Source organism: Hyperolius riggenbachi, chromosome 3, assembly GCF_040937935.1.
Source record: "Hyperolius riggenbachi isolate aHypRig1 chromosome 3, aHypRig1.pri, whole genome shotgun sequence".
Classification (NCBI taxonomy): Eukaryota; Metazoa; Chordata; class Amphibia; order Anura; family Hyperoliidae; genus Hyperolius; species Hyperolius riggenbachi.
Window position 1 is genome coordinate 63,142,204 of NC_090648.1, and position 15,416 is coordinate 63,157,619.

Genomic DNA, 15,416 nt, shown 5'->3' on the forward strand with positions numbered 1-15,416 from the left:
GGTGTTTCTGACATTGTCAGATCCGAAGGATTAGCTTCATGCTTGTTTCTGGTGTTATTCAGACACTACTGCAGCCACATAGATCAGCAGCGCTGCCAGGCAACTTGTATTGTGTAAAGGGAAATAAATATGGCAGCCTCCATATATTTCTCAATTCCGTTGTCCTTTAACCTCCCTAGCGTTCTGCACTTTGCTGGCTGCGTGTTTGCTCCGCTCGCTGCCAATGAGCCGCTACCCGACGCGTAGTAGTGCGCCCCCCGAGACCCCGTACGCAGCCTGGCCAATCAATGCCAGGCAGCGCCGAGTAGTGGATCGGGATTCCCTATGACGTCACGACGCCGATGACTTCACTACTTCACTCTGTTCGTCGCCGGGGAAGCCCTGCAGGAAATCCCGTTCAGAACGGGATTTCCTGACACCCATCATCGCCGGCGACAATTGGGAGGGGGGTTATCATGTAGCTAGCGCTAGGCTAGCTACATGATTAAAAAAAAATTAGGTTTAAAAAACCATGCGTAGCCGTGCGGCTGCGCATAATCAGAACGCGAGGGAGGTTAACTTCACAAAATGAGGCAAGCAAGGGCCTAGCATACATTTATAAAATATAGGAGTATAAAATAAAGAGTATAAAATAAGTTTCAAACAAAAAAAATCATGTCAAGCCACATTTTCCCCACTCTTCTGCTTTTTGGCAGAAAATGTGCTGTTTTTCAGGTTGCGTTTTTGTGCAAAAAAAAAAAAAAATGCGTTAGTTTGTGAAGTTTTGCATGCAAGTTTCCAGAGCATGCAGAAATTCACATACAAACGTGAATTTTAATGTGAAAAATGCATGTAAACAAACATAACTATGCCTTAGAACTGTTGGATGAGGCTGACTCGCCATACCCGGTTTCAGCTATTTTTCCCTGGACGTGTCGACTCATCCATAACGCCAGGGAGGTTAATGGGCAGCACTAGCATACGCAAACTGTAATTGAATTATTCTCCTTCTTGTAGGTATTCTTGATGACAGCCAACCTATTTCGCCTAGGCTGTAGTCACTGCACTATTCTGTGCTCTGGGCTCAAACACCTGACAAAGGTTTCCTGGAGGTACAGGATGGACAGTTCACTGTCGTCACCGGAGTCAAGAGAAGCCATTATCAAGGAGGGGAAGGCCAGTGTGATCTACCCAAAAGCCAACCAAGTGTTCTACAATCCTGTGCAGGAGTTCAACCGAGACCTGACGTAAGTTGCAGTGCATCTAAATCTGCTGAACATGGCAGTAGGAATGATCAATGAGATGTAAATAATTGCAAGTTCATGCAGGATTATGTACATTTTTTTTATGCAGATGTATGTGGCTTGAAAATGGTCCAATCCATTTAAACCTTGGAACTTGATTGGTCCATGTTCAAGCTGCACTAATTTGCATCCAGAGTTTACATAACCCTGCATGCACTCGGGATTATTTGCATCTTATTGATCATCCCTACGTGTCAGGACTTTATAACGGCCCTACACAGCAGACGGACATCTCGCTGAACGTAGGAGTGTTTTGGAAATTGGGGAATAGATCAACGGCTGTCCCAACGTGCATTTTGAAATGGAGTCCCTATAGCTTCTCAAAACCTGCACTGGACTTGTTCATTTCCAAGCTGCATAAAATGTATACATTAGACAGAAAAATTAGCATCTTAGTTGCCAACAAATGGTTGAGGATGATAAATTGTGCTTAACTACCTGCGGACCGAGCGAGTATGAATCTACGGCGGGCAGGGGGCGCTGCGGTCCTGACCGGACGTAAACTATACGTCCCATTGACCGCGTGCCCCCGCCCGTCCCCGTCGCTCGGTCCGCTCTGTCCCCGCCGCAATGTGCTGCCCTGCCGCCTCTATGACGGCAGAGCACTGTGAGCCGGGCAGGAGCCGTTTTCATTGGCTCCTGGCCCTGTCATTCATGTAAGCCAATCCCATTGCCTTACATTGAGTGACAGGGTCAGGAGCCAATGAAAGCGGATCCTGACCGGCGCACAGCGCTCTGCCGTCATAGTGACGGCAGAGAGAGCAGCCTGCGGCGGAGACAGAGCGGCGTGTCCGGTGGGAGCGACGGTAACTTGCGGCGGTTTGCTGGACCCGCACCCTCTGGTCCTTAAGGGGGCAGAGGGTGCTGGTCCAGAAAGGGTTAAAGAGGAACTTCAGCCTAAACAAACACATTAGTTATGTTAATTAAAATAGATAGGTAATATAATCTCTTACCCACTCTGTTTTAAAAGAACAAGCAAATGTTTGATTTCATGGGAGCAGCCATCTTTTTGGCTGAAAGGAAGTGACAGGGAGCATGAGACACAGTTCCAACTGTCCTGTGTCCTGATCACCCCTCCCAGCTGCGCGCGCTAGGCTTCCAATCTCAAATTCAAAATAAAAAAAACAAACAAACAAATTTGTGCCAAAACAGCAGAACAATAACATCAGAAAGCCCATCATGCTTTGCACAGCATCAGGGGAAAAATGCCCAGGCAGATTTCTTTGATGGGGTGGAGCTTAGCTTCTGTGCAGCTAAAAATGAGGCTTGGATAAGAAAATCAAAGTTTTGATGCTGTGAAACACCAAGCCTTTTCAGTGCTGCTGAGTAGATTTTTAGCCTGGAGGTCCATTTTAAAGTGTACCTGAGATGGGATTAATGGGTGTATTTATACTTGCCTGGGGCTTCCTCCAGCCCCATGAAGTGCGTGGGCTCCCTCGCCGTCGTTTCTGGCCGCTCCATTCATTTGATATACCCCCCCGGTAATCTGGCCGGCCATGCTCTTCTGCGCATGCACAACCCCCATAGTGCTGCGCAAGCACAGAACACGCCCAGGTACGGGAGTGCGGCAGGAGCCTGCGCACAGTGCATGACTGGCCAGATTACCATGAGGCGAATCAAGTGAATGGAGCTGCCAGAGAGGAGGACAAGGGAGTCCTAGGTAAGTAAAAATACACCCATTAATCCCGTCCCAGATACACGTTAAACTGAGCCAGAGGTGGGGAGAAGGAAGTCTCTGGCGGCTTCCCATGCTGTTGTACGGTACTCTGCTGCTTGCTGGGACACTCCTGCCCATTGGGGCCGTGCTCCATTGCTGGCATGAGTGAGCCTGCGCAGTAGCATGGAGTCGCTCTTGCATGAGTGACTCCGGCTTACTGCGCAAAAAATCGAAAAATGCTGGGGTCACATCGATTTTTAGATGTGAACAAAGCCTTAGAAAGCACTCAGTGTGTCGATCTACAGCCTTCCACACTTGCCTGTTGTGATGCAGTGTTTTCTGCACAAGAGGATTCGGTGTAGTGATGCTTTACTGATAACTAGGAATGATCAGAGATGCAAATATATCTGCGTTCATGCAGGATTATGTACATTTTTATGCAAATATATGCAGCTTGAAAATGGACCAGCCAAGTCCCACCTTTATTTACACTGGTCCATTTTTAAGTTTGCATGTATTTGCATAAAATTTACATAATCCTGCATGAACTCTGAAATATTTGCATCTCATTGATCATCCCTACTGATGACATCACACTGCTCAGCTTAAGAGGTGTGTCCAAAACCAGGCCTGAGGGGTGTTAACTCTTGTAATGATCGTCATACACTCCCAACTAAAAACTTTATTATAATGCTCCCTGAATGGCCTGGATTCCTTAACAAATAATCGGATGAATGGGGGCTAATGTATTCATGTTTCTTAAAGAGAACCCGAGGTGTGTTTAAAGAATGTTATCTGCATACAGAGGCTGGATCTGCCTATACAGCCCAGCCTCTGTTGCTATCCCAAACCCCACTAAGGTCCCCCTGCACTCTGCAATCCCGCATAAATCACAGCCATGCTGTGAGGCTGTGTTTACATCTGTAGTGTCAGTCTCAGCTGCTCCCCCGCCTCCTGCATAGCTCTGGTCCCTGCCCCCGTCCCTTCCCTCCAATCAGCAGGGAGGGAAGGGATGCAGGCGGGACTGGAGTTTTGCAGGAGGCGGGGAGAGCAGCAGACTGACACTATAGAGATCAACACAGCCAGCTCTGACAACCTGTTTGTCAGCAGCGTGGCTGTGATTTATGAGGGATTGCAGAGTGCAGGGGGACCTTAGGGGGGTTTGGGATAGCAACAGAGGCTGGGCTGTATAGGCAGATCCAGCCTCTGTATGCAGATAATATTCTTCAAACCCACCTCGGGGTCTCTTTAAGTTGCAAAGTTGCTAATTAATTAATAGTGGTGGTTAAAGCAAGTCTGAAGCTAAAAAAACAACAACAAAAAACAGAAACCTACCTAAGGAGAGGGAAGGCTCTGGGACCTGTAGAGCTTTCCCGTTCCTCTTCTCGTCCACTCTTTCCCCCACTGGCTCCTCTGTTTAAATCTCCAGCCGCAGGAGGCTTTGGCAGTCTTCGGTAGCCTGAGTGCTCCCGAAGAAGGGCGGCTCCATACTGGGCATGCGCGAGTATGAAGCCCACATGCGTAGTATGGAGCCCGAGTGCTCCTGAAGACTTCCGAAGCCCACCCGCAGCAGAAAAAAGCGGTCTCCGACCGGTCAGAGACTGCTAACTGGGGACACAGCACGGGTACCAGGAGAGGAACGGAAATGCTCTACAGGACCCAGAGCCTTCCCTCTCTTTAGGGTTTTATTAAATTATTGTCTTCAGACTCCGAGATGCACATTTTCCCAGCTTGCATGCAGATTTTATGCAAATTGTGTAGTTTAGCGTGGGTACAGTCGATCATATTTCCTGTTGATTCAGATTCCAAGCACTGTTGCAAGTTGGGTTTACAGTTGCATGCAAGTCGAAAAAATTAGCATTTCATTGATTATCGTAAAGGTCCGTACACACGCCGGACTGGAGGCAACGACGGGTCCGTCTTCACCTCCCACTGGGTGGGCGTTCCAGCGACAGTCCGGCGTGTGTACAGTCTGTCGGCGGACTGATACGGCTGTTACTGAGCGATCCACCGGGCGGATCGCTCAGAAACGGCTGTGTCAGTCTGCAGACAGACTGTACACACGCCGGACTGTCGCTGGAACGCCCACCCAGCGGGAGGGGATGTCGACGGTCCCGTCGTTGCCTCTAGTCCGGCGTGTGTACGGACCTTTAGGGAGGGCAATGCTTAGGAGAACTCATGGAGAAGCATGTGATCTGTTTGATCAGCTGATAGATTTGTAAGGTTCTGATTTGCTGTTATGACTTCCTGGTTTAACACCTAATCCTGACCAGCAAGCAGGCCCATCCTGCCCATGACTCCACCTGAATGACGTGCATCAGGCTCCATCCGCGGCCGCCACTCGTGTACCTTCTGAGTGGCGGACGCCTCCTCCAGAATAGCAGGTCCCTCTCCTCACTACTACTACAGTAGATGGCAAACCTCAGATCAGCGGCTACCCACAGCACCACACTGAAGGAAGGAGAGAGTCTCCCATAGCGGCGCAATACAGGAAGTACTTCTTGTATATGCGCCGTTACCAGGGGGCTGCTGTGCTCCCTTCACTGTACTGGGTACCCAGAATTGCTTAGACTCTCTGACTCCTTAGTCTAATTCTTACCAGGGCTGTGGAGTAGGTACAAAAATCATCCAACTGACTCTTCCGTTTATGAAACTTCCAACTCCAGATCGAACACAGTGAATCCAGTGCAGGAGACTTAGGCGCAGCCGGCGCCATCATAGGCCGTAATAGGAATGACCGCTATAGCGACGCGCAGGGAGTAACTTTGGCGCCATCAGAAGACGGAGCTGAAGTTAATTTTAAAACACAATAATTCAGCTTCCAGCAATTGCTGGAAGCCAAATTATTTCATTCCCCACCATCCATGGCAGCCTAGAGGGGTAATAGTATTTAACATAGGTGGGAATTTGTGCAGGATCAGCCATATACCGGCTGTATCCTGCGCCCAAGTCTCCCTCGCCGATTCCTCTCATTCGCCTCCAGATACCTAAACATTGTTCCGACTCCACAGCCCTGTTGTATAGTATGCATAATGAAAACTGTTTAGAATTTGTCGTGACAGCTCTGCTTACCCCACAGATGTGCTGTTCTTACAGAATTTGCTCGCATGCGGCTTGCAGAGAAAGGCATTGACGGTGAGTACCCCATTACCTATATATGACTTGGTCACAATGTTATTTCCTGTGCTGATGGTGTTCTTTTTGCTTTGTGGTGTTGTCCTCCGCAGTGGTGGTGCCGAATGAGAGGGAGGAGCAGAAGGTGGTGGTGAAACTGTCAGAGGATGGAGACGATGTGGATAAACCTCCCGCCGAGAGCACTATCCCAGCCAATCGTCGCACCGTCACCGTGGGGGAATCCTGTCCTGTGAGTGACATAAGCAGCGGCTCAATCATGGACAGAAAATTCAAAGTGGCTTGAGGTGGTCTCCTTCAGTCTTTGATAGTTGGATGTGGTGGTTGAACAATAAGTGGGGATGGGCAAGGGAATAAAACACTTCTGAGAAGAGCGAGAAGGAATTATAGCTTGAATTTCTATTGCTGTCTTTGTTGTTATAGGGGACCTTTCCTCCTACCTTCCTATTTTGGTGCCTAGGCATGTGATAATATCACCAGCACCAGAATTGTCTGTGAAGGAAAAGTAAGAATTAAAGGACCACTCCAGGGAAACAAATAAGCAGTTAAAATCTGACAGAACCGACAGGTTTTGCACAAGTCCATCTCCTTTAAAGAGAAACTCCGACCAAAAATTGAACTTTATCCCAATCAGTAGCTGATACCCCCTTTTACATGAGAAATCTATTCCTTTTCACAAACAGACCATCATGGGGCGCTGTATGACTGATATTGTGGTGAAACCCCTCCCACAAGAAAAGTTCGAACTTTGGGCAGTTTCCTGTCTGTGAACCTTGTTGCATTGAGGAAAATAGCTGTTACAGCTGTTTCCAACGGCCAAAAACCATGCAACAGCTACATCACCTGCCAACAGTAAAATGTTCACTGGATTTGCTCTTTAATTTCAAAAGCATTTCCTAAATTGCAGTTGCTCAGTCTAACCGCCAAAATAGTGTGCAAGTGAGTAGGGAGGCTGGCATCTTGTTTTGGCAGGTAAACTGCCGTTTAGGAAATGCTTCTAAAAAATAAAGAAAACCCTTTAACCTCCTTGCCGGTTTTCCCGACCTGATGATCCCGAGCTCAGGTCAGGGTAGGCGGTGCAGCGCTTTACCTATCAGTTTTGGAGTCCCGCGCACGATCACGCTGTGCAGCGGGACTCCAGCCTCTCTCCCCGGCTGTGTGGGGTCTTTCCCTGGCCGCCGGGATCCCCATGTCCCCGCTATTCTTCTGGGGACCCGGCGGCCAATCGGAGCTGCGGTGGCGGCGTGACGTCATCGGGCTAATATTTAAAACGAACTTCTCTATATTAGAGAAATATAGAGAAGTTCGTTTATATGTATATTAGCGCCATCTGATGGTCAAAATAACTGCAGCGCTGGAGCCCAGGAAGGTAAAAAAAAATGTATTCTGCTGCAGATCTCCCTGCCAGAATGATTTTTTTCAGGTTTTAGGGTCTGAATGAGTGGAAAAAAATTGCACCTCTTTTAGACCCTAAAATCTGGAAAGAATCAGACCGGCAAGGAGGTAAAAAGGCCTTGTTTCCATCTGTGCGCTTCTATCCACTTCTGTCCGCTTTTCAGCAACATGTATCAATCTGTAACATTGAAGTGCTGATAAAAAGCGGACAGAGGCGCTCTTAAGTGGAAACAAGGCCTCAAGCCCCTTTTACACTTAATCAGTTGCTCTGTTATAACTGAAAGAAAACAGACTTTCAAAGTAATGCCCATGTTTTCCTATGGCACAGTTCGCACTTAACGCGTTTTAACTTAAATCTTCTTCCCAATGCACTGCTATGGAAAAAATGTGCACTAACTCATATCAACTGATTAAGTGTAAACGGGGCAGTTGGTACGTTTTTTTTGTTTTTTTTTTTCCTCCATAGCAGTGTATTATGAAAAATCTTTCAGTTAAAAAGCGTAGTGTGAACTGTGCCATTTGAAAACATGGGCATTACTTTGAAAATCAGTTGTCGTGTAAACTGAGCCTAAGATTCTTAGTTTTAGTTTAGTTTTAGTCTTATAGCTGGAGTGGTCCTTTAAGTTCACACTACACTGAGTGGCCAAAAAATTAGAGACACTGGAAGGCGGACATTGGTCCACCTTTAGCTCTGATCCCAGATGATATTCTTCTTGACATGGACTACAAGATGCTGATACAGAAAGAGACAGAGAAATGACACTTTGGGCTTAAGGATAAGCAACAGCATAATAACCTTTTAAAGAAAAACATTTCTTTGTTACAGCTGATACAAATTCTGCAATAAATCTGCAGTGTGTCTGCTTCCTGCTTTCATGGAAGCAGACATAAGGTTAACATCCTGTGTTTACAGATTAGCTGCACTGCCAAGATTCTTGAGCAAACGTAGCTGGGATATCAAATTACAGTTGTGACAGATGAGGAGGAATTAGACTGGCGAAACTCTCTAAATATATACAGGGTGCATTTCTCTATGCTTTCCTTCTGTCCTGTGCAAGAGTTCAGGTCCACTTTAAAGGGAACCAGAGACGAACGGTCTTTAAAAAATGATGTTATACATATCTGGGGCTTCCTCCAGACCCATAAGACTGGATCTCTCCCACGCCGCCGTCCTCCTCCGCTGCCTCTATCGCCAGTACTGGGTCCCGTCACTTCTGGTGGATGTCGCCAATTGTACGCAAGCGCAGGGACTCCCTCCATATTTTTACGCCTGCGCAGTATGGAGGGAGCGCACTGCACTTGCGTCGACTGGCCGAAATGACGGGACCCGGTACCGGTGGATAGAGGCAGCAGAGGACTGCAGCGTGGGAGCGATCCAGGCTGATGGGGCTGGAGGAAGCCCCAGGTATGTATAACATCTTTTTTTCTGTTGTCTCTGGTTCTCTTGGGCTCAGCCACAATATAAGCGCTTTTCTGAGCGCTTGCGATTGATTCGCTTTTTAAAAATCGCTCCCTTTCACTTTCGTTACAATTGCTGTAAAATTTGCAGCGATTGCGTAAGATCACTGCAATTTTTACCGTGATTTTTAAAAAGCGTTTAGAAAGCATAATTTAATCACAAGCGCTCAGAACTCCGCTTATTGTGTGGCTGATCCCTCAGTGACATTTTTGAGCTGCCAACTATCTCCCGTTGATGGATCTTTCTCTCTTCCAGGAGGGACTGAGGGTGTTGGAGGGCCTGGCGGCCTCAGGATTACGTTCTGTTCGCTTTGCCAAGGAAGTTCCTGGTCTGCAATGTGTTCTTGCCAACGACTTCTCCACAAGTGCTGTCGAGCTGATCAAGCGGAATATTGCGTACAACGGTGTGGAGAACCTGGTGACCGCCAGCTACAGTGACGCCAGGTTAGATTGCTGTCAGAGTTCCTCCTCCGAACTTTCACTTGAGCCAACATTCAAGAGATGCAACTTATTAGCTGGGGCGATTGACAAAATGATTTATTTATTATATTTATAAAGCGCCAACATGTTATGCAGTGCTTGACAATATATAGGGTTACAGACCATGATAAATAGTTGTAGCAAATGAGGTACGAGATACAGAATCATGTGATGGTCTTGGAGACATTAATTCAAGTCTGTCAGTCTGTGGGATGGAAGGCAATCTTATGCTAGGTACACTCCATACAATTTTCTGTTAGATTTACCTGCCAGGTCGATTATTTCCAACATGTCCGATCTGAATTGCGATCGATTTCTAGATTTTCGGATTATTTCTAATTATACTTTATCGATTTTCGTTCAGTTCTATGAAAATCGATAAAAACAATTGAAAAAACGATCGGAAAATGAGGAAATCAATCGAAATTCAGATCGGACATGTTGGAAAAAATCGATCTGGCAGGTAAATCCTAGCAGAAAATTGTATGGTGTGTACCTAGCATAATGCTGGGAATACACAATGCGTTTTTGCAGTAGATAGATGGGTTCGATAGATAATTTACGACATGTCCGATCTCGCGTTTGATCGTTTTGCCGCTCGATTTCTGATAGAAGTGGATGGAAAAAGATACGAAAAAACGAGCAGAAGATAATCAAGCGGCAAAAACGATCGAGTGGCAGAAACGCATTGTGTATTCCCAGCATAAGGGAGGGGGTAGGGACTGCAGGTTAGGTGCTCAGCTGAGAATATTAGGCCGTACAATAAACAATTTACACTATCTATAGAAGAGTCAAATTGACTTTTAATAAATATATTTAAAAATGAATAGTCTGATTGACAATAGTCCCTTAAATGGCTCTTTGGGAGTGGATAAAGTAACAAACCTTATGTCAGTATCCAGGGCCGGATTTACCATAAGGCACTGTAGGCACGTGCCTACAGGCGCCTGATGGAGAGGCGGCCCTCTCCGTCATTCCCTATTCAGGGAAATGAAGGAGAGTCCTGTATTCAGAGTGCTGATGAGAGCATAAATGAGACATTATTCATCCTGCTCTCAGCATGACAAGATCTCCCTTCAGTCAGCTACTTAATTAAAGCGGAATATAAACCTGCATTTCAACTTTGCTCTAAAACATTATTTACAGCATATTGTATGCAACCAGCATTTTTTTTTTACTAGACCAGCGTTGGAAGGGTTACACACATAGCTTTAAAGTTCCGAGAGAAATGCAGACGCATCTGAAGGTTAGATAGATACATTTAAGTAAACACAATGTAACAAGTGAGGAATGTGAATCACTCTCTCTGTGCCTGGGAGCTCCTGCACAGTCAGTGTGTCACATTCCACACTTGTTACATTGTGTTTACTTAAATGTATCTATCTAAACTTCGGATGCGTCTGCATTTCTCTCCACGGAACTTTAAAGCTCTGTGTGTAACCCTTCCAATGCTGGTCTAGTAAAAAAAAATGCTGGTTGCATATAATATGCTGTAAATAACGTTTTAGAGCAAAGTTGAAATGCAGGGTTATATTCCGCTTTAATACTAAGGTTCCTCTGGCTAACTAATACTAAGGGGCACTTGTAGCTACCTATGACGGGCAGGGAAGTAAGGGAGAAGTGACAGCTGGGCCAGCCAGCACGCTTGCACTGCGGTTCAGTGGTGTTTTGTGGGTTCATGAAGGGTGAAGTCTAAGGTGCCAGGAGATCTGTCCCTATAGGCTCCTGTGATGTAAATCGGGGCCTGTCGGTATCTCATCATTTAGACCGACCAGTATGGTAAAACCTTCTAGCCCAGATCAGAATTATGTTTACAACTATGAACAGGTCACCGCACCACAACCCAACATGTTTCGCCCCGTTAATGTTCAGAACTGTCCCCTTGATGACTCTTACAGCTTGAGCACCCATCTTACAAGGCTCATAAAACAAGTGTGGCCATCGTGATCTGCACACCCATTACAAGTGTAGCCACAAAACACCTGATCTGAAGTATAGTCCCCTGTATGGGAAGAAGGGAAGGTTAGTAGTTGGGGGCCACACACTCATCTGAGGCCTCCTGCAGTCACAGGTGCTGCTCCCCTCTAGTTACACCCCCTGAAATGTGGGCATCCCCACTGCCTCATGTACTGTATGTAATGCCTGTTGCTCCTCTGTTTGCAGGATGCTGATGTACAGCAGGATGGGGATACAGGATCGGTTTGATGTCATAGACTTGGATCCCTATGGGAGTCCCTCCATGTTCCTGGATGCAGCGGTGCAGAGTGTTTGTGATGGAGGTAGGTGACTGTACTCCTCAGGGGCTGAGAAATAATTAGGTAGGCCACTGCAAGAGTTTTCAGAACCATTTACAGTATTTGATCAGGAGGTTGAAAAAAAACCCCCAAAAACTTGCTGCTTATCTAAATTCTATGGCTACATTCTTGCCTTTAACCACTTGAGGACCAGGCCACTTTGTGCTGATCTGTGCAGTGTGGGCTCTCCAGCCCACAGCACAAATCAGCAGGCAGCCAGGGCGACCAGACTTCCCCACCCCCCACCCCCTTTTTTTTCCCCACTAGGGGATGTCCTGCTGGGGGGGGTCTGATCGCTGCCGGCTATTTTCGTGTAGGGGGGGGGGGGGGCTCCTCAAAGCCCCCCCCCCCCCCCCTCCGCAGTGATTCCCAGCCTCCCTCTCTTTCCCTCCCTCCTCTCTCTGGGCGGCACAGGACGGCGATATGTCCTGCGCCGCCTCTGATAGGCTTCAGCCTATCAGGAGCTGGCGATCCCCGGCCAATCAGAGGCCGCGGATCACCGATCCCCTTTACGGCGCTGCTGCGCAGCAGCGCCGTATGATGTAAACAGCTGGGATTTCTTACCCACGTGTTTACAATTAGCCTGCGAGCCGCGATCGGAGGCCCGCAGGCTGTTCATGGAGACACCCTCCGTGAACTGACATGGCAAGGCCGTTTCCATGCAATACCACAAACGACCAGCCGCCGCCTATCCGCGTTAGGCGGTCGTTAAGAGCGATTGTCGTCCACAAAATCAAATTCCATTTGCCCATTGCTGTGTTCATTATGCAGCCTGGAACATTAACCCGCATTGCAAGCACTGCAATCTAATCAGAAATCTTTCTGCAGTAATAAATCTCATCTGTCAGCCTGGCTCGGTTTGGTACATTGCCGACAAGAAGGAAGCTTGTCATCTCCCCCCCCCCCACACACACACACACACACACACACATTCCTGCTCCTCACTGATTGGCTGAGGGCAGCTCAGTGTGACATGAGGCTGAAATCTGATCTTGCTGTGCTCACATGTTTACAGAGCAAGCTAGCTAGAGCAGATTCTAAGAGAGGAACAAAAGAGTAAGGGAGGAAATTACAGCAGTATTGGCTTCAATCGGAGGGAACCAAAATGACAAATGCCAGGAACAGAATTCTCTTTACTGACTCTATAATAATCACTGAAATCAAAACGTGGACAGTACATATGTTATATAAGTAGAACAAGTAGTTATCTACTTATATATGTGTTTTTTTTTCCTGACATAGTATTGCTGACCCTGCTGCTTGAAAGTGTTAAAGTGGATCCGAGATAAACTTTTACTCATTGCATAATTGTGTTCCTTTCATATAGTTTATAGGGCATTCCTCAAGCCAAATGCTTTTTTTTTGTTTTGTTTTAATACTCTAATTCCCTATAAACTAAACAAGCCTCACCCACAGCTCCTTTTGTGCCTTGGCATTGTAGCAAGGGCTTATGGGAGATCAGTCTGGGGAGGAGGAGGAGGAGGTTACTAGCCATTGATTTCAGAGGCAGAGGGGAGGAGGGAGGAGGAGAGGGGACTGAATATACACACAGGCAAGCTGATAGCATTTCCAGCCCTCAGCCTGTGACAGTGTGACAAACGGAACATGGCTGTCCTCATTGTATCACAGGAATAAATAATTATAAACTTTTGAAGCTGTTTGCAGCTAGATATGCTGTGTAAACTATCTAAACCAGGGTGCCCAAACTTTTTCAGGTCGCGAGCTACTTTTAAAATGACCAAGTTTAGGAGATCTACCAACATACGCACCCCCCCCCCCCCCCCCCTCCACCACACAGTGCCATGACCCCCCTCTCCATCACAGCATAGTTGTTAGAAAATGGTCACCGAACCCTTCTCTTCAACACCCCCCCCCCCCTTCACAATCATTCTCCCCCCACAGCACATGGCTCCTATAATCCCATAATAAATCCCATCTATAAACACCCCCTTCCAGCCACCACAAAGAATTGGGCTCAATCAAGAATCCCCATCTTCCCCACTCCCCGACCCACCACAAAAAAGCAGTCTCTTCAACCCCCTTTTCTGTGTAGGTAATCCTCCATTCAGTCCCCTCTGCTCGTCTCACAAGAGCGGGGATGACTGTTGGCCACTGAAGACCCGTGAGACTTGGGAGCGTGGCCACACGACTTGCATCACAGAGCCTGAAGTGGGAAGGAGAGGCTCCCGATTTTCTCCTCTCTCCTTCAGCCACGCCTCTCCCCATCAGCCGTGCCTCTCCCCTTCAGCTGCCGCTCCTGGTAGGAGAAAATGACAGCCGTGGCTGCACATAGTTTCACAGCCGCAACCACGTGGCAGCTAAACTTGACAGGACGCGGCCGCAATCTACTCAGAGATCGCGATCGACCTATTGGGCACACCTGATATAAACTTTAGATAAGATATATAGACAAGTTACTTGTTTATAGTTAGTTTTTCATCTTAGTTAGTTTTTCATCACGGATCCGCTTTAATGTCCCTATACTAAGTGACTCTGTGGTGGGCTGCTGTGTTATTATCTGGTGGTAAGGCCAGATAAGAATGAAGGAATGGAAATTGTTCTATTCCATCAAATAGAAGACTGATGCCAAGGCAGCAATCCTAATGCCTAAAGCTGGCCATACACTGGTCGATTTGCCATCAGATCGACCAACAGACAGATCCCTCTCTGATCGAATCTGATCAGATAGGGATCTTATGGCTGCCTTTACTGCAAACAGATTGTGAATAGATTTCAGCCTGAAACCGATCACAATCTGTTGAGCTGCTGCTGCCGCCTGTCCCCCCCCCCCCCCCCCCCCCCCCCCGCATAGATTACCTGAGGCTGGCTCCCGGGCGTGATGTCCCCGTCATGTGGCACCTCCGGCTCTGGCATCCGCATATAACTTGCGCTATCACACCAGTGACAGCGGAAGTTCAAATAGAGCTCCCCTCTAGTTGTACTTCCGCTGTCACTGGCATGACAGCGGAAGTTATACGAGGATGCCGGAGGTGCCATGACGGGAGCAGTGACGGACGGGATGCCCGGGAGCCAGCCTCAGGTAATGTATACATGCGTCAATGTCCCGAATCGTACGCCGCAAGTGACGCGCTCCCTACCCGCGGCCGATCGACGGTAATTTCCCGCACGGCGCGATCGACGGACTGATTGATATGAGGAGGAAATCAATCGGTCCGGTGCGTTTAGCGCCAACTATTTGACAGCAGATTCGATCCAGTGATCGAATCTGCTGCCGATCGGCGGGAAATCGGGCCAGTGTATAGCCAGCTTTAGGTACCCATACACTCGTCAGATTAGCAGCAGATAGATCATCAGATGGATTTCTTATCTTTTTGATCGATCGGCCAGAAAATCGCTGAGTGTATGGGCCCCTTTACTCCTTCCTCTGACATTAAAGGACACCTGATGAGAAAGGGAGATGGAGACTGCCATATTTATTTCTTTTAAACAATACCAGTTGATCTTTCATGGATCAGTAGTGTCTGAATCACACACCTGAAACCAGCATGTGGCTAATCTAGTCAGACTTCAGTCAGAGCATCTGATCTGCATGCATGCTTGTTCAGGGTCTATGGCTTATAGAGGCAGAGTATCAGCAGGAAGGGCAGGCAATTAATGTTTTTTTTTTTAAACAAAGAAAAGTTCATTTGAGCACAAGAACAGTTGCAGTGAAATAACTGCAACAACCCAATTATTGTCCAGCGCTGCGTAATATGT

General features: G+C 47.3%; 1 protein-coding gene across 1 annotated transcript in view; it reads left to right on the top strand.

The window, feature by feature from the left end:
* Positions 1-15,416, top strand: part of TRMT1 (tRNA methyltransferase 1) — a 60,395-nt gene that overhangs the window by 7,945 nt on the left and 37,034 nt on the right. Inside the window, exons 2-6 of the mRNA XM_068274208.1 lie at positions 997-1,226; positions 6,020-6,075; positions 6,168-6,304; positions 9,182-9,369; positions 11,569-11,684. Of these exons, the coding sequence (XP_068130309.1) occupies positions 1,006-1,226; positions 6,020-6,075; positions 6,168-6,304; positions 9,182-9,369; positions 11,569-11,684 (718 nt within the window). The 5' untranslated portion in view covers positions 997-1,005. The remainder of the gene's footprint in view (positions 1-996; positions 1,227-6,019; positions 6,076-6,167; positions 6,305-9,181; positions 9,370-11,568; positions 11,685-15,416) is intronic.